Below are 26,813 nucleotides of genomic sequence, written 5' to 3' on the forward strand. Positions count from 1 at the left end.
AAAACCGTGCTGATTGGCACACATCCACAGAGCTGTATTTTTTGTTTTTGTGATTTAAAAAGGGGCACTTGTAGTAACAAGCCCATATGTTGTTAACACTACCAATCTTAACACTGGAAGGTCGTTCTCAGCCAGGTTGATTCAAACCTCAGAAGAAGGAGCCAGACGAACACATGGATGAGACAGTACTCCACATTTTATTTTTGGATATTACCATAGCTATATGTAACATCTGACAAGTGACAACAGGTCAACTACAGAATTATACACTGAATATTCCTGTCAGTTCCAACTCAGACGGTTTTTTTCTTTTTCTGCTTTTTGGTCCAGTTACATTCCTGTGACTGACTCGCTCTGTTCTCAGTGTCACTGAATGTCAAACATTGAAACACATGCACGTCATTCACCTGGATACAGCTGAGTAAGACGACAGTCAGAGACCCGACAGTATGAATAGAATCATGGTTTTTCTCACACGGCTTTATTTTTAGCTGAGACACCCATACAGTAGTACTAATTATCATAAGGCTAGATGACTGTACAGCTATGCACCAAAAGGCTCACTCTGCTGTTCTAGATATAGAGAAAGAGCACCATATTTACAACTCTATGTACATTTTGTTTTCAAAAACAAAGAAGGGAAAAAAAAAAAGAGGAAAACACACACTTAAAATCTTTTAAAACTCCCTTTTGCCTTTTCGGCCCAATGCAGCCGTTGTGAGGCAGCACAAGTCTGGAATAAAACACAAAGAAACTCATAAAAATGTTCCTGTACAGATAGCTGCAACACACAGTATAGCTTATTGCCAATGCCCTTAAAGAATCTCCCCGTTTCCCCGTTCTGTCGTTTGTTCACGTCTTGGTGAGCTCCTGTGAAGCTGCGAGTCATGAGCTTCTCCTGCTGCTGATTTACTTCTCACAAGCTCCCGTCAACATCGAAAATCAGCAGATCACTCCAAAAAAAAGAAAAGAAAAAGTACACGTTTTAAAAAATAAACTTTACTGTATCTACATACTCAACACACGAGTCGATGCGCTGCGTCCACACGTGCACTGAGCTCGGGGAGGCAGGCGAGTGCAGCCGGGACTAAAAGATGGCAGCGTACATGAAATCAAACTAATACAGAGTCAGACACGACCAATGGTCTGTGTCAGCAACGACAGCAACACAACGCCCTGAATAAAAAAATAATACCTCATTAAATAGACGGACAGCAGGAACGTTTCCATCCGTGGCGAGCGAGAGCCTTGCTGCTACGCTCTCAACCACAGAGGAGTCGCGCACTTTTAAAAACCACCTGTTTCTCGGCTGAGCTGTTTCCTCGATTCAGACACGTCCAGATTTAAAGGGTTGTGACCAACACTTTGTCGGAGGTCGAGTGAACGAATGGAGCTAAAAATAATCACGAGTAAAATACAAATAAAAACTACATAAAAACAGATTGTCTGGGTGCAATGTGGCGTCCAGACTGGGGTGAGAGGTCACTCCCATTCAAACCATCGCTCAAAGAAATCTAAAGCTGCCGACAACACTCAGAGAGCAAAGATGGAGGGGGAGGGAGGGGGGGTGTTGATAACCACTGAGCACTGTGACACCTTCTGCTGACTACAGGCTGCAGCAGTGACAGTGGTGGGGGGGACAGGAGTATTAGTCTGCACTCGTAAAATATATTTTCTCCATGTCAAACATTATCTTAAGATAGCAAAACCTTTTGTTATATTGATATTTCTTTCTACAATATGACTTCATCTTGAAATGTTACAAATAATTTTTACAGTACGACTTCATTCTGATATAGATGGGACATTTCCTCTAAAAATAATTTTGGTATTTTCGATTTTTGGGGGATGAAACTACACGTTACTTCTAATCTGGAATTTGTTTTCTTTTTTATTTGGTTCAATACAGAACTTTAGCCAATGCCCCCCCCAGCTCAATCAAACCCTCCAAATTGTAAAATGTTCTAAAAGCAGCATATTGTTAAAAAGAATTAAAAGAATGTTGGTGCCACTGCTCTGAAAAGCAACTGGAGACATAGAACAAAGATAAAAATGAAAACAATACAAGTTAAAAGCAACGTGAACCTCGGACACGACATGGAACAGATCAAAGTGACAGAGGAGAGGTGGAGAGAGAGAGAGAGAGAGAGAGAGAGAGAGCTCTGAGACGACAGCAGAAGATGTGAGCTCAGCTACCTGCTACAGCCAAACACAGGACAACACGGTTAGAATGAGGAGCAGTGACTGATCTGAACAAGAGGAGGAGGTCAGAAAAGAGGAGGGGGGGGGGGCTGAGCGGCATGTCATCCAGGAGGGAGAAGGTCGGTTCTGAGCTCCCAGCCTCAGATGACCTGGCAGCAGGTGGCCGGAGCTGAGGAACAGAGCAGACCGTCCCTGGAGCCTCTGCCGCGCTGGATGTTCACAGAGATGGTCTTCTCGCACAGAGGTAGTTGAAGCACGCCCCGTTTCAAAGCATTCAGATTGCTGTGAGCGTTCCTATCGGCGGGCCGGGCCTGCGAGCTGGGGGAGTGGTGTGGCCCTGATTTGCGGTGGTGGTGCTGGGCGGAGTGGGTGCGAGGCAGGGCGGCGGTGGTGGGCAGAGTGATAGTGTCCAGGCTCCCGTTGGAGCCGATGCACATCCTCCAGGCTGATTTCTCCTGGATTTTCACGCTCCCCCCAGAGAGACTGCAAGGGTCTATGATTAACTTCCCGGCTCGCCCCCCCCGGCCTCCACGGTGGTGCTGCAGCTGCGAGCTGAGGCACAGACTCATCAGCTTCAGACTCTCCACCAGCTCGGCGCTGCGGCTCGCCGTGCGGGCGGAGCGGGACATAGAGCTTGGGGAGGGGCTAGTGGTGCTACTGTTATTACAACAACTGGAGGGGCTGTCTTGTCCTTTATTACCCCCTCCTCCTCCTCCCCCATTCCCCCCACCCCCACCGCCATCTCCCCCACCTCCGTTCCCACCCCCTCCAGGAGGACTCCCCCGGTCCGGACCAGAGGTGCCCCCTCCCTCTCCAGGAGGCTTCCCCTGCCCTGAGCTGCTTCCTCCCCCATTCCCCCCCGAGCTGCCAGGCGGACCCTCACTGCTGTCCCTTCTGTTCCAGCCGTAACTGAAGCCCGAGTCTTTGTCCAGACGTCTTCGGTGGCTCTCCGAGTCGTCGTCGCTCGTCTCGGAGCTGGAACACGACGACCCCCTCCCCTGGCTCTTACGCCGCTGGTATCGCTTCTGCGTGGAGCCCGGGGATGAGGAGGAGCTGGCCGCTGAGCTCAGGCTGCTGGCGTTCCCTGCCATGTTCATCTTGAGGCGGCTGAGTTTGGGCGGCAGACCCTCGTCCATGTCGAAGTCGTCGTCCGACTCCCCTTCCTCCTCAAAGATCTGGTTGAGCACCGGGGCGCTCTTCCTGGAGGTCAGGCGGTTGGTGATGGAGGGAGGCTTGCGGCGCAGGATCACCTGGGTCGGGCGGGGAGACGAGTCGCGCTCTTCCTCATCCTCCTCATCCTCCGCCACCCTGAAAAAAAATCAGACATGACTTTTTTATTGCAGAAAAATATGATCACAAAGCCAACACAATCAATGTTAGCAGCACAGACCCTCAACTTTTAAGAACTATGTACCTGTCAATACCTAATGTGGTTCCCTATCTAGTGATTTTTACAAACTACAATTAAATCAACAATTTGTATTTTAACAGGGAAAATAATGACTATAATGAAATAATCAATAGTTTTACACTCAACCAGGTTTTGTGATCAACTTACAAAAAAATGCTTTTTCACACAAATAAACCGAACCAACCTGAAGAGGCATGTCCTCTGCTTGGCTGCTGCTGAGGAGGAGGCACTGTGGGCCCTGACGGTCCCAGAGCCCAGAGAAGGACCCGAGGCGGCAGCACCGGCTCCCTGAAGAGAGACATTGTAAAGAACAGCCAAAAACATTAAAACTAGTTACAAGAAGCTGCTGAGTGTGAGAACATCTGGCAGCAGAAACAGCTGTAGCCATATACAGATGTTCGCGCAAAGTATTTTTCCCTTCTGGTGTCTAGTGTGATGAAGATGTCGGTACCTTTGCCGATGGTCCTGGTGAGTCCGTCACCGTCTCCTCCCGGCGGCCCAGCTCCATCAAGCCTTTGGTGCGATGTCCGTTGAGCAGGCTCTCTGTGCTGCGAGCTGGGGACTGGGGGCCTCCAGCGATGGAGATGGAGGACGCTGCCAAGCTGTCCTCGATGTCCTGGTGCATGTCTACTCTGGTGGGCCAGGACTGCCTGCACATACAGGCAAGACCAACTCTCAGGTTCAATTGTCATAAATGTTCGGTTTAGAATTGTTAATCATCTCAAACTCTTTACTGTATTTGCAGTAAAAACTCTACCGCTTTAAATATAAGACTTGTAATTATCAGTTCTCAGCTATAATAGTCACATAGCAGAGAGTTAGTAATTATGTAACCATATGGACATTATATTCCAGACTGTGACTGTGCAGTGTAACCTAAGCTTTGTGTGAACTGTGTTTATAACCACTGATTTGACAGTAAATGCAAAGTCCAGGGTAATGACTGTCAGCTCAGATTAGAATTCACCTGTACTGAAACATCTGGGACTTCAACTAGTCTCCAGCACTTGGGTCTTAATAGGAGACTTGAGAGGTGTCTGCTCTGCTGCAAGTTCAGTCACTGTATGAACCACAGACTGTATATGTGTTCAGGTACAGTTAAATTGTAACTGCTCTATCTGACTTGCAGAAGCAAAGATATTGTTCTACTGTCACAGATGAGTCACAGCTGGTGAAACAAGACACTGATTCTAACAATACAGTATAAACTTCTCATTGAGGTTTAGATTTTGAGAATGTGTGCAGGTCAATTGATCGATGGATATAAGTGTGATTTTTGATACTATGGATTTGGTGCCTTTGGCCCTGACACTGTTCAAGTCTTACACATCTTATGTAATGTTTTCTAATGTGAAAATTGGAGCACCCCTAGGCACTGTTCTTGGTCCCTCTGCTTTCCTCTCTTGATATTTCACATCTTGGCCAAATCATTCTAAGTAATGGAATTCAATTCTACAGCCATGCATTTTGTTGTTGATCTGACTGAGTTCTTCCAACTTGGATTTACCTGAATTGAGCCTTGATGTTGCTGGGGCTGGATGAGCGGGTCTGGACCTCCTTCTGCTTCTCCCTCAGGATCCTCTCTGCTAGCAGGTAGTACGTGGCTGTGATGTGATTGTATTTGTTGGTCTCCAGGGCTCTGAAATAATCATAATCATATCACAAACATGTACAAATGGAGAGCACAGTATACAAAAACAAGAATCTGTGGTTTCTGATGCCAATAGGTGAATGTCACAATAATTCATATCTATGCGGAAGTTTGAGGTTCGATTTGTTCTACATTTTTCAACACGTCTAAGGATGCGACAAACAAATACTTTCTCGATTAATTATTTTGTAAGTCAAAATAATCTAAAAAATACACCTACTGTAATTGCACACAGACTGAAGGGATGAATGATCCACATGTTATAATCCAAGGTAAGAACAGGGCCAAAGTACAAGAGCCTGACTCATTTTTATGGCAGACGTTAATGCCAGTTTAACATGTTTCATGATGCAATCAATTTATACAGTGACTGAGAACTGAAATGCCATTACATGATTTAGGCCAGATCACATGGAATCTGATATTTTTCAAATCCGATTTTGGCCAATTTCATATGTGTTTCAGATACGGATCAGATTATTTTAAATGGGACCTCATTTTGTGATGTGACCTGTATCGGATTTAAATACGATTTTTGCGTCAATCTAGATTGACATTCCTCATAATTGTTTTGTAGGGGCGGGCGGAAGTCACTCGACAAAAACATGGAAGACAGCGGCAAGTAACTCATAACTACTTGGGGCCCAACGTCTGTACAAGCAAAACCTGTATCGTTACCAGTCTGTGTTTGAAAGCATAATAAAGGAAAAATGAAACACTCACATCTGTGGTCTCAGGCTCTATGTTTATTACAGACTTCTTTTCTATGTTTACTTCCGTACCCAGCATGCTGGTCACATCAGGGCCATGACCAGTTCACATTGGCGTCTGATACTGGCTATATTTTAAAAGATAATGTGCACAGCTACATGAAAGAAATCGGATCTTGAAAAACATAAGAATTGAGCCCAAAGGCTTGCGCTGTGAACGTAGCTATTACACCTCAGGCCACACATGTCACTGGTGCAAGTATAATGAGGTACAATACACCAATGTATCACTTGGGCTCTAGGTTATACTGCATGTGTGTGTTTCTCCTCAATAAACCACAGGTAGCTCTGTAGTGAAAGATAAAATTGAACAAGTGTGAACCTGAACTCCTGACTCTGAAATCAACAGATGTCCTCTCTTTGATTCGTTTGATGTTTTCCCAAGCAGCTTTTCCTTTTCTCAGCATGTAGAAGCACAACAGGTTTATCTAATAGCTGCAGGGGGTTAGAGTCAAAGTATAGAACTGAAAATGCTGTCGGCATGCTGCAGGCGTTCTGCTGGTGTTGTTCTGCGTTACATGGCTCCAGAAAACATAAGCCAGCAAAGTGAGATAGAAAACAGTTGACACTTTTGTGCCTAGTTTTCCCTGATTAATTTGTATGGGTTGTACTTACAGCTGAATTACAAGATAATCCATGGATTTGTTTTGATACTTTTCCCAGTTCTTTTATATGAAATATTTGTGTTCAACAGCAACTCCAATGCTGTTGATTAATTGGATACTGATGGCATTTGTCTTAAAACACTTTTTCAATAAATACAAATATTAAAGGAAAGAACAAGTCTTCCTCAAATCAGTTTCCTCAAAGCCTCCAGGGTACCTCTGCATTGTTTTTAAAAGTACTGGAACTATATTGGAGTGATGAAACTAGGGGTGGATGATCCTGATCAATCTTGCAGATGTCAATGCTCTATTTTTCAACATCAGATATTAAAACAGAGATTTTAGGATGGTCTAAACATTTATTGTGGATCTAAATACCAACAATTGTGTCCCGGATGACCGGATGCAAATTATATCATGCATCTCCATCATAGGGCTCCAATTCGGCCATTTGTGGCAGTATTTTTTTTTCTTCAGTCAGATATTTATTTAAACAAAAGTATCTGTAAACTTTACTGGGCAACCATTGGAATTCCAGAGGTTATAGAACAAATGTATATAACCATTTAAAAGAGAGCACATGCATCTCATTAGGTTCTGAAATACGCGATGTATTAGAACAACCCAAAAATATGATAAATGAGCAAATAACGAAAAGAGGTGGCTGGGACAGTCACACTGTATTCTAACTAAATATGGTGTTGTTCAAAGCTATGAACATCATGGTATTTAAGACACAGATGCAGACTTAAGATGCACAGTAATATCTGCCAGTGACTTTTCAATGAAGAGATAGATTACCACGGGTGCCTGTGTATTCAAATAGATCATAAATTCTATATATACACTTACAGATGGGGGGATTTTGGTTGTTAAAGAGACCATTCCCAGCCAGAAGAGAAATGTTTCATCATAAGAGGTGATCAGTTTGGGGGGACCAAGTAATGCCAGAAAATTTCTGCCACAAGGATGTACTACTCATTTCTTTTCAATCATTTTTTTAACTATACCAGTACCTATGGAAAAAAAGGTGCACAGCAACCACCTTGTGTTAAAAAGTGATATAGCAGCCATTGGAGACCTCCTTTAAATATCTACAATGTGCTTTTTAATAAGCTGGACATAGCATATACAGCTGCAAATTTTTGAAGAAGGATTAAGTATTTCAAAAACTGGATATCACCAAACCACAGTCAGCACCGAGTCAGGTTTGCAGAGTCAGGTATCGCCAACTTACTCGACTATGGCTTCTCGATCAGCGATGTCTCCCAGCACCATGCGCTGGATGATGCTGTTGTGTTCCTCCTCAGACAGGCTCTTGTGGGAGACCAGGGGAGTGTTGTATTTGGTCGCTGGCGATGGGTCAACCCCCTGCAGCCAGGTGTGGGTCTCAATTTCATCCAGGGATGCTCGCCCTTTGGGATCCCGCTGAAGCATTCGGTCTATAAGACTGGAGCCATGAGGAGAAGAGAGGGTGGAGGGACAGGGAGGGGCAGAGAAGAGAGGGAGCATATATTTCAACTGACTCGAATTTTAATGTAACAGAAATCCTATAAAAGAAAAACAGCCAATATCAGATTCATTGACGAGTGATCAAGGCATGCTATCTCCATCTTACTAACCAGAAATTTTGTTCTGGTTGTAGCTGGTTTAACTGGACAGAATAGATGAGTTACTTCAAAACAAACAGGTGCTGCTGGCTGTTGAAGGCCACATCTGCATGCTGGTAAAGTGCTGGTTAACTTCCCCCTTTAGGGCTAAAGATCTTCACGCGCTCCACCTCCTGCTCCTTCAGCCTCAGCTAAGAGACCCATCAGGACCACATCATTTCTACTTGACTCTTTCGTTTAAATCATCTAAATTATGTGGCTGTTGCATTTTGTATTGAGGTCTTTTTATGTGAATTATTTTTAGAACTGCCTTGTTGAAAGTTGCTGTATGAGTCAACACCCATCAGATTGTTTAGCTTTGTTTTCATTCATATCTGGAAAAGAAGCAAATGATTAGCAGCTCGGTAGATGGCATAAATCCATGGTATATTTTGGGATTGTTAATGCACCACATGCTGCTCTGAAAATTGTGATTTAACTCTGAAGGATTCAGACCACAAGCTCTGCTCCTGCTGCTGGTAGAACACATGCACTCAGCCAGTTCAAAACCACAAGAATTGCAATCAATTATATATTTCTGTGTGGGCAATTGTTCAAGTATATCACATATTTTACTATCCTCTGCAATTATAAAATGACAAGCTTTATAATCAATCATCTTTAGTTCTCTTTTCTTTAGTCATTAGCAATCAAAAGAGTATTTGTGCAATTAGCTTATGCCATGCAGAACGGAGAGAATAAAGTGTCTTCACCAACAGAGACATCACCTCCATACCACTTTCCTCCCGTTTAGATTTCCTTCATGTGGGTTGAAGTGTGTCTAACTTAAGTTTAAAAATATCTTACTAGTTTCTGCAAGTCCAGCATCAGATGATATTAAATGACAGAACATTTAAGTGTACTCCTCTGCACCTGTGCCAGTACATGCTCAACCTTAGTTAATACCCTACTTGAACTCTAGAGTGAAAAGTGATTTGCAAAAGGCTTTTAAATGTGAAACTATAGCTGGTCAGGTGGCAGCTTAAATTACACACGAATGAAACTGTTAAAAGCTGAAAAAACTGTTTAATAGGATAGGGAGGGATATGGAATCTTGTGAGTATACTGAAACTAACAGGGGGGGGGGGGGTCTTCACACAGAGACAACAGCTGAGAAAACTGTGCAACAAGCATCTAATTTTGGCTCCACTGAATTAAATCATTCCGACTCCATCAAATCCCCAATGTATTTGTGGTAAAGTGTGACCAGACTGTGGGATGGAGGCTCCAGGCTAACAGGCCGAGCAGAGCACTGCTCCGCTATCTGTCAGTCACACTGGGGATTAGTGAGAGCAAGCCAGGCTCCCTGAGGCCGACAACCAGCAGCAGCAGGAGCAGCAGGAGCAGCAGGAGAAGGCCTGATGATCTGCACACTGACACCATACACTACAGGTGCTTCAATAACTAATTACATTTAACAAACCTCCAATCCTATGACATATAACTTATTGTGTATAAATAAGAGTAATGCACACAGCAATACAATAGATAATACGTTCAGCTCGATCATTTTTAAATAGAGATGTTATTTCACTTACTACCCTGTATTCATCAACAAGAACTTATCAATGACAGTATATTGACAGGAGAGGAGCAGACCTCATGCCCACTGTGTTGACATGAATCCAGGAAGATGTTCTTCAAGATAGTCTTGTTTTATACATCTGTGTAGGAACAGTGCAAACCCTATCTATAATTCTGTAATTACACTGCCAAAATGTCAATGGAGGAGATTATAGGACAGAGGGAGGGTGAGTTCCATCTGCCTGTCCAACCATTAACATATGCAGAAGTGACTCGTTACCAAATGGAACAATCACAGTTGTTGTTTGTGTCAGTGTAATATGCAGTTACATTTCTTGAGGGGGGTGCATGTCATGCTACAATGTAAGCCATGGTGCAGGGTTCAGCATAAGGTATGTGGCTGTGTTGTACCTGCGGCACTAATTAAATGCAATGTTTGTACAAATGCACAAGTTTGGAATTATCACTATCTTATCGAAGAAGCAAACTGTTGCTGTGACGGCATCTTTGCTCGTTGTGGAGGGTTAAAATGGGAGTTTATGGCATAAAGCTATCAATTGAACCACGAGTGATAGCTGTTTATGTAACATGTTAATAGAAAAAAACTACTAACCTGTACAAACAATGGGTTCCACCTCCTGTGCGCCTTAGCTCTAAGTGAGACTATGAGAATATGTGCTCACTACATTACATTACATTACATGTCATTTTGATGACGCTTTTGTCCAAAGCGACTTACAATTAGTAAACTCAACATTCAGTATCTTGCCAAGGACACTTCGGCATGCAGATGGGTTTGAACCGGCAACCTTCTTGTTGGAGAGCCCCCACTCTAACCACTAGGCCACACCGCCCACTAGACTTCAGCCTCAATCTGAAGTGCCTTCAACAGACTGCAGTTTATATTTACTGTGAGATGTAAAAAGTAAAGCTATCCTGTCTCTGTTGTTATGTTCTCATGTTCTGCACTTGTATTTGGTTATAATATAATAAATAAGTAATTAATTTGAAGTGACTGCAGAGCAAGATGTTTGTGAATTATTACATCCAGTGTTGATTCTGTATTGATTTCTCCTATAAAGGGGCAACGAGCAATAAGCATGTCTATAAAGTGCAAATCACACTCACTACAGCACCAAGTATAACGCAGTCTAATGATCACTCAAAGCACTTCACACTATGAGTCACATTAACATTCATACATTCTTCTATATTACACATCCCATTCACACTCACGTTCAGAGTCTCACCCACAGACACGTCTGGGCTGGAGCAGCCGAGATCAAATCACTGACCTACTGATCAGTGGATGACCCGCTCTACCTCCTGTTCAAACACAAATTCTGGGATGTACAACGTGTGAGCTCCCTGATGACAGTTACACATCCATTCACAACAACTACTCACTTGTGTTTTTTTTCATTGACATTTACCTTCTAAGAACTGTATGACTGACACTGACAGTCCCAAACATAAAAGGAGTACACTTAGAGAATGTGCAGACGTAAGCTGCTTTGAGACATGTACTGAACTCAGGAGGATCTCGAGACTGTCTCCAGAGGGGCTGCATGTGAGAACGCAAACACCGTGTGTGGGTGTGTCGATGACATTCGTAACACGCAACTGACCCCAAAAAAAGAAGGAAAAACAAAGTTCTTAAAAAGTTGTGCCCCAAAGACATTAGACACCAGCAAAGATGTCAAGAGAGCTTTGGTGATAAGAGACAGCGCTGGTGTCAATGTGCTGTCAAAAAAAACAAGTGATCTCCACAGCAGAGTTATACACTGCTCCCTCTGCCTGCTGATCCACACCTCACCTGAACGCTCTGGAGTGGGAGGACATCCTTCAGAGTTCATGTCTGAAAACAGCTATAACAACATACCACATCTGAGCCACAAGCAACAGATAGCCCACCAGTGATGCAGAACAAGCAAAACGCATACGCCCTCTTGAACTCTTGTTATACAGTTTGTGGTATTCTAAACAAATCTTGCCTTCCCTACAAATGGATGTCATGTCTTATTCCTCTCAGGACCGACACAAAGAGACTGTGCATAAGAAGAAATCCCACAAGGCTGTCAGCCTGTATTTTCTACCTCTCCAGGGTTACAAACACTCACACTGATAGATTATAGTACGAAAGAGAATTAGGGTCAGGCATGAAAATTGATAGAAGAAAGATTAGTCTCTAGAATATAGTGGAATTGTTGAGAATAAAGCCAAACTAAAAACCAGGACAAATTTTGTTTTTGCATTTTAAGAATAAAGTTCAAATGTCGAGCCACTGACAGCTATGCAAGCTGCTGCTTTTTTACCATTTCCCATGCTTTCTTGTGGTTTGTCCTTCAGAAGAGACAGTTTGCGGGACATCACTTCAAAGGCGCTTGGTGGGGGTTAGTGAGGATGTAAAACAAACATATTAGTCCAAGTAATCCTTGAGTTTAATTTCTACAATGAGAAAAACAAACAAAGCTTTGTGGGAGGGTGTAGGATTTCAGAAAGGAGCTGGTGAGTAATGTATTAATTGAGTGGAAATGCATTTTGGTGAATCAACAGGGAACAGAGAGCAGAACGACACACGCACACAGGCAAGTTAATTAATGAAAACAAGGAGAGAAAACCGTGGAAAACTGTGTTGATCCAGTGGCATGACACACAAAGCAGACTACAAATAGCATCAAAAACCAACCCAGGTGAAAACTCCAAGCAAATCCAGTTTTAAACTGAGCTCATAGAACAAAAAACTGAATTCACAACTGCTGGAAAATATCAAAGGAAAAGAGGCACCAGAAACCTGCCCTTCTCCCCTCATCACTTACAAGACTCTTAATGTCTCCCTCTGTCCACGGGCTCTTGACAATACATACTTAGCTAATGAGCACAATAGCCCACATCTGCCTGATGCAGCAGTCTTTGAGATTACTTTGGAAGAGACATTTGTTTGAAGATGATGAAAAAGATGTTAACTCTCAATAATGCAGGTTGCAGTCTCCATCGTCTCTATTGTAAATCAAAAGTAAATCATAAGTGATTTCAGGGAAGTTGTCTGTAGTGTACACCTTTAACTGAGGCCAGACAAATTATGATAAAAAGAGCTGCTTCATACTACAATGATGTGAACATTTAGCAATGACAGCTAGAAAGCTGGTGGTTTTTCCTGCTGTCTCCAAAAATTCAGACTGAGAAGAGAAAAGGCATCTGAAAACCATTACAGGTTTGAACTTGTTCAACATCAAAATAACTTTCACTTTTGTCTTTCCATTCTCTGAGTCATGCTTGTGGTTTCCCTCAGAGAAACACACCATAGCTCTGAGTTTAGGACCATTCTTCACTTCACAGTCACCAAACATCAGGCAGCGTTCAAGTTATGTTTTCCCAGTAATACTGAGAGTAAATGCTGCAGAAACAATATGTTCCTAGGGCAGCCAGAATGTTTACACTGTTCTCTTTTATTAATCATGATATGAGCATTAAAACTAAGCATTTTCTTTCTAGTTGTGTCAGTGGCTCCACACAGAGCTACATTTCTTGATGGAATTGCAATAATGACGGGCAAAGACAAATACATCCTAGTTTTCAAAATGACATTTGACAAGTGGTGGACCACCGATGTGAATGAGCATTCAGTGAATGACTGACCCATCACTTTGTGGGTGTATTAAAGCTCTGATGCAGCACATAATCAAAGTCTAAAATGAACTGCTAAGTTTATCTGCCAATAGATAGTAAAATACAATAACTTAAACTTCATTAGCCACACATACAAGGTCTCTCTCAGACCGGCGCACCGACTTCTGAGTTCACTGTTTGATAGCAGGACTGGGGTCATGGTCTGGGACGCCTGTGGATGAGATGTCCCAGTCCGATAATATGTCCTCACTCAGCTTTGACCTCCAGTCTTAATCAAGTCAATTACAGAATTTCCAGACAGGTGCTGCCATGCGTACGACCAACAGCGTCTGGAAATCTAAAATCATGACATGGCTGGATAATTCGCCTCGGACTGACACTGAAAATATAGGCCTGCAACGCAGCATGCAACAAATAGCGCCACTGCTCAGAAGTCGGAGCACATCAGATTGCTCCCAGCTGCTTCAGCTTAGCACTTCAATCTAGTCGGATCTCTCCTTCCACTCAGAGAAGATGAGTGTTTATTTCCTGTGTCTGAAAATAACATGATGCCATTGCTCTTAACCATGAAACCCACCCATTCCCATTCTGTCAATTCAAGAACATATGGGCATTAGATAGAAAAAAACACATAAAAGTTTTTACCTCTTAGAGTTTGTCTATGTAAACAACAAGTTGTGTCTGTAATAATCAATTCTGCAATAAGTCGTCTGATGGTGCTATAAAAAACACAAAATAATTGTTGTAATTAGCAGAAAGCATGAAGTAAACAAGGACATGTACCCAGAGTAATCAGCAGAGCCTCATTAACCTGAAATAAAATGTGAACAAAAAATTGGGTCAAGTTTAAAGTATTAGAAATATTCTCTCGGTTCCGGCTAAGCATCGTTCTCTCTTCAAAAGTTCATCTGGAGATAACTAATTTACACAAACTTAAGATTTGGGATCCACTAATACAAATGGCTTATTATGCAATTGATCATTTATTTGCCGTCCTGCCAAACTCATCTTGAATGGGGAGCATGTGCTGCATGCAGTTGGATTGTGCTGTTAAGCAGCTGGGCTGCTCAGACTGTGTGAAGAGCTTTACTCTGTGCCAGCTACTGGAGCAAATTGGTCTGCAGGGTCTGGAATAAATCAGAGGGTCTACTGCTGTGTTCCAGTGCTCGCTCTACTTTACCATGCAGACCACTAATCCAGCAGCTCGGGGAAACAGAATTTTCGAGTTGTTTATATTAAACTGTAAATATTTGGTAGAATTCTGTCTTTAACATTGCATGACATAACAAAGCAAAGGCCCTGGCACTCTATTATAAGTCATTTGTTTCTTTATCGCATGTATTGACACTTCTAATTATGGGGAAGGGGGTGGCTATGGCTCAGGAGATAGAGTGGGTCGTCCACTAACCAGAGGGTCAATGTTTTGATCCTCCACTCTGCAGGCCAAAGTGACACTGAATCTTAAATTAGCATGACGATGTACCATCTGTGTTTAGGTTTGTGTGTCGATAAGAACTTACAGATGTTTGGATACTTTGTATCACGAATTCACGATTATAGTGACCAGAATTATCTGCATTATTGCAGAATTGTCCAGAAACTGAGTTAATTTCACAAAGTTTACATTTAAATAATATCACCATTATGAACAAAAAAGATGGTGATATTTCAATAATAAGTGGAGGAGAGAAGGTTGACAATTAACACAAAGAATTTGGCGACAGTGGATAATAGCAGATGTTAGCTACGGCCCAAGCAATAGCAGCTCTCCTACTGTAACAGCTCCCTCCTCTCTGTCACTCCCTCCGCCATATTTTTACAAAACAAAACAAAAAAGGGCACATTGCTTGCTGCCCCTGTGTTTTGGAGACTTCCAATCTTTGGTTGATGCCTGACAGTACCAATCAAACTGTCACAATAATTAAATATGGTATAAACAAAAAAACTATCCCTCTAAACTTGACCATGGTATACCAGGAAATCAGTTACTGTTTCAATCCTAGAAGCACAATGCATTAACCCTTACTGCTAGGTGAAAATTATTATCATAATGATTGTATCAAAGACATCTGTACTAGGATCTGGTATCTAGAGCAAGCTAGCTGCAGTGTGGTTTACAGGTCGATGCCCTGACTACAGACTGCACCTTAGATTAATGTGAATGGTTGTTCTCCAAACCACATCCAGCATGTCGACCGTTAGCCAGACACAGACAAAGAATACTGGGATTTATCCAATACACACAGGGATATGGTGGTAAGTAGGGCAGAATAGGAATAAATAAAGTCCAGGCAGCCAACAGATAAAAAAGACAAAGGTCTGGTGCAAGTCTTACTGTTACCCATTAAGACTATGAAAATAACAGTGTAGATAAGACCTGATCGATGTTCTCAAGGCTCAAGTCAAAAGCTGTTTTCAGACATGATTGCTTTTCACACATGCACATCCCAGCAGGTGGTTCTCAACAGCAATAAATCCTCCACATTATTCCTGCGAGAGGTGGAGCAGCCAGGTCAGCAGGCAGAGGCAGGAAGTGACGGATGAACTCAGCAGCTATCTTCGTTGGTGTCTTCTACATGTGCTACACCACTTTTCAACAGTAGATATTTGTTTTCTTAAATTTTTCCCATCAACCCTGCCACTCCATCGCAGTGAATCCAGCTGGGAATCACCTGCTGTGTTCACACATTTAATCCGGCGGACTTTCTACGAACTTAGGTGTTAATGAGTAAACAATGACCACAAACTGAACTTCATCAGATTTATTCCTCTAAGTTCGATTACTCACTCTTCGCAGGCCCTGGAGACGTGAGCTGGTACAGTGTATTTACAGTCCATGATCATGGTGAGGGTCTCGCTGTCGTTTGCTTCCTGGAAGGGCGGCTGGCCACATACCAACATGAACAGGATCACACCCAGACTCCAGATATCTGAGGAAACAGGGACACACAAAGAAACACAATCTTAACTCACGGCTATTGTTTTTCAATCACGGAAGCAATCATGGTTGAATTATATACAATGATTACAAAAACAGCATTCAGTCAGAGAAATCACACACTGTCCTTGGCCCATAGACGGGCTGTTCTGAGGATGCAATTTGATTTGTTTATCGAACATACAATCCTCAGTTAATTCTACACAATATGAGGGTATTGTGGTTGTTCAAGTTGATATAAGAAGCTTTCAGTTTCAAAGTGAGATACGACTGTTAAATTGTTTGCATAATATGATGGCAAATAAAGCAACAACAGCAGATGTAGCAATCACATTCATTGTGACATAGAGCAATGAAATCTCACTCTGACCACAACATCTGACTTCTACGAACAAAAGCAATCACCATTTTGATGTGCTCAAACTTCAATAAAAACAGTTATGACATATTGAACCTTCATGTAAAATACACATCTATAACTATAAATACAGATTTAGGGAACAACATTTGGTTACAAATCATATAATCTTGTCGAATATGAACTCTAAAGCCCACTGGCAGTTCATCCGTCCGTCCAGCCATCATCACTAATTGGCGTCACTTCAGACGGTGTTGGGGTAGGAAGGACGCCTCAGTTGTTTTTTTTTTGGGGGGGGGATCTCTTTAGAAGAAAATGTGGGACTGTAATGGTGGAATAGACGCCACAGTATTGAAACGAGGAGACAATTAAAGGAAGGGGATGTACTCTGAGGGCCTGGTAAACAACGTAGAGAGAGGGAAGTTTGGGGGGAATGTTCTGTAGCAAATCAAGGTCACTTCCTCCCCCATCTTCTCTATCTCCACTGATTTTAACCAGCATGGTGCAGGAGGACAGTACAGGAGTGACTGTCTGTATATATATATATATATATAATGTGCCTGTTTCATTAAAACCCCAAACAAGTTCTCATACACAGTGCTCTCATACAAATGTGTATGTGTAAACATTACGATGAATGTCAAGTCAATACATCTGTGTGTATCTGCTGTTGCTAGGAGCAAAGAGAGAAAATAAACCATCAGTGTGCAGAAGCACTGGCCCTTACAACCAAAAACATGCACACGCACACTCCTCGCTCCAGCAGCGAGAACAGTGGTAACACAACTAATAGAAGGAGGGTGAACACCTTCCTGTCATTCTTATAGTATGCAGTGTCCGTAACTCCCTCTCTTACAGACACTTGTCTTATATCTGAACAAACAGTAGAATTATATCTCCTCTCAAACCTTTGTTAATTAATTTGTGCATCATCATCGTCTGTCTTCTGTCTGCACTGAAGCAGAACCAACTCACTTAGACTGGAGGGGGAAAAACCGACATTACAGCAGCTCCTATTGGCAGCGCTGGAGTAATTACCGTGATCAGGTTTTTAAGTAACTTTCTAATTAAGCTAAATTGCCCAGATGCCCTCAACACTCAATGGGTTTGCAGAATTGAGTCCAAATGAAGTATAAGAAAAAATGCCAGACACTAAGAAAAAAATCCAACTCTGTAAGACTACATTTCTCTCTTTCAGAGTCATGATATAAAACATTTCAAATTGACTCCTAAATGCTTTTAGCTGGAGGCTCAGCCTTGAGTTAGCTTTCTCTCAGCAGGAATGCATTCTGCATTACACAAGCCCCGTCTTTAGACCTAGCTTCGCTGGGTTTGTGTAGGTATTGCAGGTCTTAGCCAAAGGCTAAACACTACATAATTAAACTAAGTGAGTGTTCAGAAACAGAACAAGATAAGCTGGACTTATTCAGGGAGAAAGTTTAGTGGTTTGAAGTGAATAGAATTAGTTTGGTTTGGATTTTAATACTCTCTGTCAAGTAACACCTATCTGTTAACTTATCCTCGACTCCTCTCCAGCTCTGATGCACATTTTCCCACAAATGAGTTCTAGTTCGAAGCACTTCATTCAGGATTCTTAGCACCTGAGAACAAGTCTTTGTTTCCAACAGTCTAGAGCTGAACCAATGCAATCAAGGGTGAGTCAGTAACAGAAGGTATTGCATAATGCACATCAAAAGTCAACAGTAGTAGCAAGAGAGTTAATTGTATTAATGACCCCTGTTTGTAGTCCATTTATCAGCAGACAAATACACATTATTTTTTCAACAACTGCCTTGTTAATCATCTCTCTCCTACTGATAGAATATGACACAGTCAATGATGAAAAATACATATAGGGTTCAAACCCAATTTATTTTTTGTCGTAGAGCTTGAAATGATTCAGAATCATGTGCACCAACTGAAGTGTGGAGAGTGCCTCTCTCCTCCGGTCTGTCACAGCCAGCGGGGTCATCAGCACACAGGGTACAGGAGATGAGTGTCCCTGAGGCGTATTTTAAACCAATTCCATTTAACCATGAAGTAGTAAAAAAAAAAAAAAAGACCATGTAAACGGTGGCACCAGCATATGGGGGTATTTGCACCTGCCAGTGCTCCACAGCTGAAGTCTGCTCCATACGAGCACAGTGACCACAAGCAAAACATCTGGATCAGTTTATCCTCTGAGCAGCACCGCATCACATTTATTCTCAAAGTAGGCAAAAGAACTAAGCATTGGAAACAACAAGACATCGATGGAGCGCAACAACAGAAGCAATGATTTGTCTTAATGAAAAGTACGTCAGTAGAGTCATTGCGTGTCTGACCCCATCCACAAGGCACCTACAATGGTTTGACATTGCCTTGATTTGTGGAGGCCAGAAGTGAACATGTTAACAGAGCAAAAAGGTTGAATGAGCATGAAGATACGAAAACAACATCCTTAAACCGAAAAAAGCAGTTGCTCTGTGTGATTAACACTGTCACATGTGTGATAATGTAGACAACATACACAGCTCTCCTCTAGCCTGTGCTGATGTCTCCTCTCCTGCTGAAATAATAACAGACATGGATCCAGACAAAGGTTGGCTCACCATGACATCAGTGTAGCAGCTCACTGCTCAGTGCATCACAATGCAATGACAAAACAATTATCAGGCCATGCATTCTTTACAGAGGCAGTATGTGTGTGTGTGTGTGTGTGTGTGTGTGTGTGCGTGTGTGTGCGCTCATAACAATAAGCTAAATCTAAGCTGTTTGGCTCAGTTTATTCTTGTAAACTTAGCTATGCGTCTCATTTCTGTGTGAGACAAACCAGCCCTATCACCACCTACTCTACTAGTGGCACCTGCAGGTAGTGATTCACAGCAGCAGAGGACAGGAGGACAGACTGATACCTTCTCAGGTCTATGTTCTTCTTGACTTGGCTGTTGTGAACATGACTGTTGGAGCACTAGAAATGGTATTGATAATTAATGTCAGATGCGCCAAAAAGCCAAAGTGCAATGATGCAGATCAGAGAAACAGGTTCATATGTTAAAATAAACTGTCCTTCACAGGGTGTAATGTTTTGATTTCCAAGAGATAGTCTGAAAACCAAGCATTCATTTTGGAAGTAAAACAAAAAAAAAATATATAACTTGTTTATTGTTGTTGCTGTTGGAGATACATTTATTTACATTTAATATGAATATAAATGCTACAATTTGTTAAAATTGATTTTTTCTAAGTTTCCCAGCTGCCTACTCTATCTTTTATGCTTATTGACACAAGAACCTTCAAGTTAGGTGATGCTGAACTACAACAAGTGCAACCAAAAAGGATCTGAGTCATAGCAGAGCAATTTAGCCTGTTCCTGTATACTTTGGACATTATTACAATCCTCCACTGTGGGTGGTCTAAATGTCTCCTTTCAGTGCTGAGGCATCTAACTGTCACAAAGTCTGATCACCAGCATTAAACACAGGTTGGCTTGTACTTGGGCAAAGGCCAAAACACAATGCTGCCTATCACCATCTGTCAAAATAGCTGCCCCTATTACTTTCTATAAACCCCACATCACAGCCAATGAAGATTTTTTTACCTATTCATTTTCCTGCTCCATGTGTGCTCCTAGTGCTGTTGGTGAGAACCAGTCCTAGTTGTGCTTTGGGCTACAATCTGCCGAGGGCCCGTTTAAGTTTCTTATTACTACTTATTTCCTACTCTGCTTCTCTCTGTGCTCACAGCAGGCAAATTCCCAATAACGCTGTTCTCATATTCATGATTTTTTTCAGACATAAGAATAATCCAACAACATTACTGTAGACTTTGAGTATTACAAATTTAATAAATGGAGTTTATAATAAGTTGGGAACATAGTAAGGCCCAATAAATAAAATTATATATCAAGTCTTTATTGTGTATGGACACACCTACAACTTAACAGTGTACTCCCACGCTGATGTAACCGGCAGCAGCTAAAAATAGAAAGTGTAAACAGGAAGAAGCAGCAGAGAATGTCACATAACATTAGTGGAGGAAAACTTGGTTTATAGTGATAACATTCAAGGAACTACTTAATATAAACTGGCTATATTTAACTTACTGTAAACGACAGACTGGTGATGTATGATAGCATTCATTTCCTTTCTGATCCAATGCTAAGTAAAACCCGGGTTGATACAATACGATACTTTGTAGGAAGCTTCTACAAAGGCCTGCTCTATGCAATAGAATCACCTGTGTCCGTTTTTACAATTTTTGTTGGGATATGTTTGCCGCACAAGTGGGAGGGGCTTAGTGGATCAATGTGCAGCTCTGCTTTAAAGTCAGATTTCCCCATTTAAAAAAAAAAGGAGCAATGATTATGTGGTTGTCAGTTTTGTCTACAAAATGTCTGTATGTCTACGGACTGTACTTTATAACGCCTTATGGGTTTGCACTTTTTATTCACCCCTTCAGACATTTACACACTTATAGGCAGAGAGAGGTGCTGCGGAACCCTTTGACTCAGGAACCCTGACACATTCTGGACGGGATGGTTGGTACTTGTGAGTTCAGACAGACTCTCTTTGATTGATAATTAAACCTTAAAACCAAGAAAGTTGGGATATGAAGTGTCTACATTTAGTCCACATCTGATGAAGCACAGCTAAAACTGTGAAGACAGCTAAATCTATTAGGTGCAGCCAAGTAAGCAGCAGGAGCCCACTGGCTTTAATTTGCATAATTTTCAGTTTGACATCAACCCCTCTCAAGCAATGTTTGCAAAGCACGCAAAAGGAAAAACACCCCAGCCATGTCAATCAGCAACAATTCTACAGTCTGTCACCAACATTTACAGAACTGTCAACCAGAAGCGCACTAAAACGTTCTCTTCAGGCCTTCAGACTCTTACACTCACACACACACTCTAATCACATTAACATGAATGGTGCTGTCAGTGGCAGGCAGATAGAGTGGACAGGGCACTTCAGGTGACAGATGTAGATCTGCTCAGGACCTATATCTGTCAAATACAAACGTGGTGCTGCTCCATCACCTGCTAGAGACTGCTGTCCAGCTTTCCCTCTCATGTGTCACAGGTCTTTCCTTTAGTGTATGGTATTATATAAACAAACCAAAAATTACCAGTCACAAGTTTAAGAACACTTAAACATGTATATGTTTACATGAACCGCAATCTTATGAATACTGAGCTTATTCTAATTCAGCATTACTATGATTTTGAGGTTTACAAGAGTTGCAAATAGAATATTCCGTTCATCTTTCCATTTATATAGATAGATAGATAGATGGATACTTTATTAATCCCGAGGGAAATTCAGAAATGTTACAGAGCATCATCTGATGATGACTCACATCCACACTATGTGCGGTCAGTTGGCATCTTACAGTTCGGCACCAACAATCAAAACCTTATTAAAACAAAAGAATGGATTCAGTCAACAGAGACTATTGTACTTTTACATTAATATGAATACAGGAAGGGTTGAAAATATTTATGCTGTGACATATGCGACAGATAAAGATATTAATAGGGGTAAACCTTCCTCAGCTGACTGAGGTTCAACAGGCTTTAAGCACATGGAAAATAACAGGGCCTGTACTTATTGTGGTGGGATATGAGGGATTTTTATTTTAATGTTAGTTGTATCACTGGGGTATATTTATCCTCCTCATCCTGCCAGTGATAGTAAGATAAGTAAGATAGGAAGATCAATAGATGTGAAAAGAACCACTACACACAGAATACATTGATGCAGACAGCACATTATTGGATCGCTGATTTGAAAAAGAGGATGTTTTTTGGCGCAAATGAAAGAATATAAAATATGCATGTGTGCGATGGATATCTGTTCACATGTGGGGTTAGTGTGTGTAATTAACAGATGCAATGAGAGAATGTGTGAGTAAGACAGAGAGAGGAAGGAAAAAAGAAATATGCTGGCTCTCCGTGCTGATGCTGCTGAATATGGATGAGAGCCAGAGAACCAGAATAAAGTGCAACTCTCTCCCTGGCACCTCCTGCCTCATGTTGTCTTCTATTACCATGAAGGCTGGGGGCTTCTTCCCTCATTTGAATATCAAAGACGGAAAAATGCCTTATTCCTAAGCTACTCACATAGCGTAAATATCACTGTTATTTCGAATTATGGACAGAAAAAGTATTGTCACTATTGAATTATATTTATACTTATACATATTTCCATTAGTAACTTTATGGTCTCTACAATGTCGCAATGTTAATGTGTCAACCGATTAATTTGCCTGTTTTGTTTTACCAATAAAACACCACAAAATATTTTGGTTATTCTCACATAAGACTTGAATTACAACCATACATTTCTATGACTCTACCAACTCGTCAACTTGCAGGAAATGAAGTGACTATCTCCCCGTCTGTTCCTGAGATAAGGTGTTAAATAGTTGCCAGAAGTTTTTGCAAAACCACCAAAGTCCAAGAGAAAGTTTGTGCCAAATTGAACAAACAGCCTTGAGGCTTCTACTGAGATATCGTGTTGACAGGGCCCAAAGTATGAGGTCCCCATGACGTTGATGTCTGACCACAAATATCTAATATCAAGAATGGGATTAAAGTCCATACGGACAAACCAAAAAGGTGGCATTGGCATTCTGCCAATGCCACCGTTGTCACCAGTGCGCAGGATTAACTAGAGAAACAGTCACATCCATGCTCTTGGCTTAAAGGGGCTGGACTACTACACCCATATTTACAGGGTCAATGACAAAGTTTCCAAAAAGGTAGACTAAGCGTCTTTTAAATTATACATAAAGCAAAATTACTAAGAACTTGGAACAGGGAGTCATTTTTTTGACTTTATTTTTACCACCCAAAAAATGTCAGGTGGTGCAACCTAATAATTGTGAAAATATATTTTATCTTAAATCTTTGTCATGTGAAATAAGTACAAATAATACAAATATACAACTTGATGCATTCAAAACCAAAGCAGGTCACATCAACGTTAGTTAGCAACTGTTTACTAACTTTTCATAACTTGCAAATAGTGTCGTAGTAATCAGTCTCTATTTAGTAAAAGTATTAATGAAACAAAAACAAGAAAAATCTCGTAATCACAAATATCATGTTTGGTTAACTACAGTGCAGCAATATGATTTGTTATGCTGAAATGGACTGTGATTTAGTTGTTAAATACAGTTAAAACAAACTAATGTAATTGATAGTTTGAACATTCCAGCAACACGTGCTCTTCAGAGCATATTGTGTGTCATACTGTGTAAAATAAACCACATTAATCAAGACGTTTTATTTTACTTTGAGTGTGGTTGCCACACGTTTTGTGTCTATCAAACAATGGGTCCTTTGGACAAGTTATACCGTGTAACAGTGAACCAGTTAAACACGTTACACACATTTTAATTTGTACTGTTGTGTTAACCCTAGCCCTACTAACTATCATTACTGATAACAAACCCTGCAACAACGAATTTAAATCTTTGATCAGTTTGCTGCCGAAGAAACGTTGTGCTCTAGTGGCAGCTCAACCCATAAACCAGCGGAGCTTTTGATCTGGTAATATAAACATTTGAAATTATGATTCTGAGAGAATAGTTTGTTGTGGGACTAAAACAGTGCTAGGCTCTCCTGGGACCTGCTACACTGTGAAAGAAAACGATGTGGCTGCTACAACCAGGATTGGACGGCAGCATATATAACCCTCCATACATACACAACCAAATACTTTAAGTCTTTAAGCTTAGAGGCTTCAGCATTACAACTAGGCCTGTCACCATCATTACTGTAGGCTTATCTTCCAATAAATAAACATGAACTTGAATGTTTTGCTGACCTCAATGCATTGCCTGTTTTGTTTACATGAAGGTTTGTTACAGAAAAATGTCACTGTAATTTAGTGTTTTCATTCACACAGAGCGAAACAGACAGTGAATCACAAATGAGATGGAGTGAAAACATTTTGTATTTAAAAAGGGATGAGATGAGAGCCCTTTAACTTGATGAAGTTGTTCCAATTACTCTTTTTAAGAAGAGTGGCAACAAAAAGGTGAGAATACTGGGTTTACACTGTGACAGGGCGTCCGCATAACCATCCGATCCAGTTTAACAAGATGGTAACAAATATCCTGTGTCAAATATGTATTCAAGAGCAATTTTTGTTATTAGAACATGGGAGTCCATTTTAGTATTGTTTTGGTTGTGTGTGATCCAAATGTCTGTATTTGTAAGATGTGCTCTTTAAAAGGGTCTAGTTGCAATATTATATTATCATATCAGTGGTAAAAAAAAAAATGGTCCTAAAATGATGATTTTTTTTATATCTGTTTTTTGATTGCTGAACAAATTTGACTGAAGCCATAGATGGAAAGGAAAGTCGAGGCAGAGACCCCAGGGACCACAGGAGTACTACCTCACACCTGGCCGACTCACATTCAGAGCATGTCACCATAGTAACACTGTGTTGCTAAATGATCCTCTGTCAGGCCTGGCGTACATAAAAACACATACACACGGCAACACAATTACATGGCATCCCTACACACCAACATCTGATAGTCTCAGTCTCACACAACCTGGGGAGCCATGTAAAGATACAATAACATTCCACATCTACATTTGAACAGCTATGTTCGCGAGCGATTTGCAAACAAACCAGCTTAAAATGCATGTCTTCACCAGCAAAACAATCAGCGTGTATAAAACTGAAAATAACAATATAATATTATAAAAAAACATTTCCGCATTCTCATCTTGGCTTCAACAAGCACCCCAATGTAACAAAAAGCACACAGTAGCCTGTCGCGATAATTAATATATCGACTTATCGCATAATATATAAACATTTACCCGATAATTTTGCCAACCTTGTCATGGGCATCATGCCGGGGGCTGCATGGGTCGGGGAAAAAATAAAGGAACAGTTTTCTATTGCTCGTTTGCACGTCAAGTGTATGCTATGTCTCTGTGTGTGTGTCAGTTAACCTGGTCAGGGTGGGCATCCTGTTTCCAGTTTGTGGGCAGCAAAGCAGAGAAGCTGAGATCTCACACACTGAGATTCTCTAAAGGCAATGCCAGAGTGGCCTAAATGGGGGGACTGGTCTCAACCTTTCACCACCACTTCTTTGTACACAATGCTCATCTCATCTTGCCCTTCTCTTCCCAATCTCATTTCTCTATCCCTGTTTACACACACACACACATCTGCCATTTAGTGAACACTCCCTCCTACTGCTCTGAATCACTGCAGAACCATGGTACTTTAATTAGCGACTGTGGGATTTGTATCTTGGCATATTGTCCTCTCCTACTCTGCTCTGTTAAACCACCAAGCAGCTTGACATGACAGCAACCACAGCACCAGTAACAGGGGACCATGTTGAAGGAACTGGAGCACAGCCCTGAGAAATACTGTGATGAGTAGTTTAAAGCTTGTTATTGAAACATTTCTTAGCACTTAGGGATCAATGCAAAACAAATCCTCTGGCTGAAGGTCCTGGTCTTACTGGGGCCCTAGACAAACACATTTATAAGCTAATAGCTTAGGTGGTTCAGGGGTCAGGTAGGAACCTCTGAACCACGTATGTTATTAGCTGTCAGACAGCCCAGTGCTCCCAGTGAACACCTTTAAAAGCCAAGCTTGACACTTACTTTTTATAAATAAGCACACATGTTACTGCGTTGAAAATTATCCAGTTACATCATAAACTTAAGGCAAAGAATTAAAATGGAATTATGTGTTTGACTTAAACAAGGAAACATTTACAAGAATATTTTCTTTCTGAATGACGAGTTGTTTTTTTAGATCAATTTGGTATCAGAGAGCACCTCCACCTAGACCAGAGGATTAATCAGTTCAGCTGAGGGCTGTTAACTGATTGATCCTTTGGTTCAAAAGTCAGCAGCAAAGCCTCCAGAGAGACACACGTGGGAGAGACTTGTGTCTCAGTGAGACACAAATGCCAGAGAACGGACATAAGAGACACATGGAGCCGAGTTGAGCTAAAAAGTCAAAAGGACAGCGTAAACTGCCAAACACTTTGAGTTAGGTTTATATATTGTCATATCACGGAGCCTTAAATGTCAAACAGTTTTACG

The 26,813-nt window shown here is 41.4% G+C and overlaps 1 protein-coding gene across 1 annotated transcript in view; it reads right to left on the reverse strand.

Moving 5' to 3' along the window:
• Positions 1–176: 176 nt before the first annotated feature.
• The window catches only part of snrka (SNF related kinase a), a 36,241-nt gene continuing 9,604 nt past the window's right edge, over positions 177–26,813 (reverse strand). Inside the window, exons 3-8 of the mRNA XM_062399558.1 lie at positions 16,231–16,372; positions 7,877–8,089; positions 5,121–5,252; positions 4,065–4,263; positions 3,798–3,901; positions 177–3,510 (exon numbers count right to left, since the gene is read on the reverse strand). Of these exons, the coding sequence (XP_062255542.1) occupies positions 2,343–3,510; positions 3,798–3,901; positions 4,065–4,263; positions 5,121–5,252; positions 7,877–8,089; positions 16,231–16,372 (1,958 nt within the window). The 3' untranslated portion in view covers positions 177–2,342. The remainder of the gene's footprint in view (positions 3,511–3,797; positions 3,902–4,064; positions 4,264–5,120; positions 5,253–7,876; positions 8,090–16,230; positions 16,373–26,813) is intronic.

This window comes from Platichthys flesus, chromosome 11, assembly GCF_949316205.1.
Source record: "Platichthys flesus chromosome 11, fPlaFle2.1, whole genome shotgun sequence".
NCBI classification, from domain to species: domain Eukaryota; kingdom Metazoa; phylum Chordata; class Actinopteri; order Pleuronectiformes; family Pleuronectidae; genus Platichthys; species Platichthys flesus.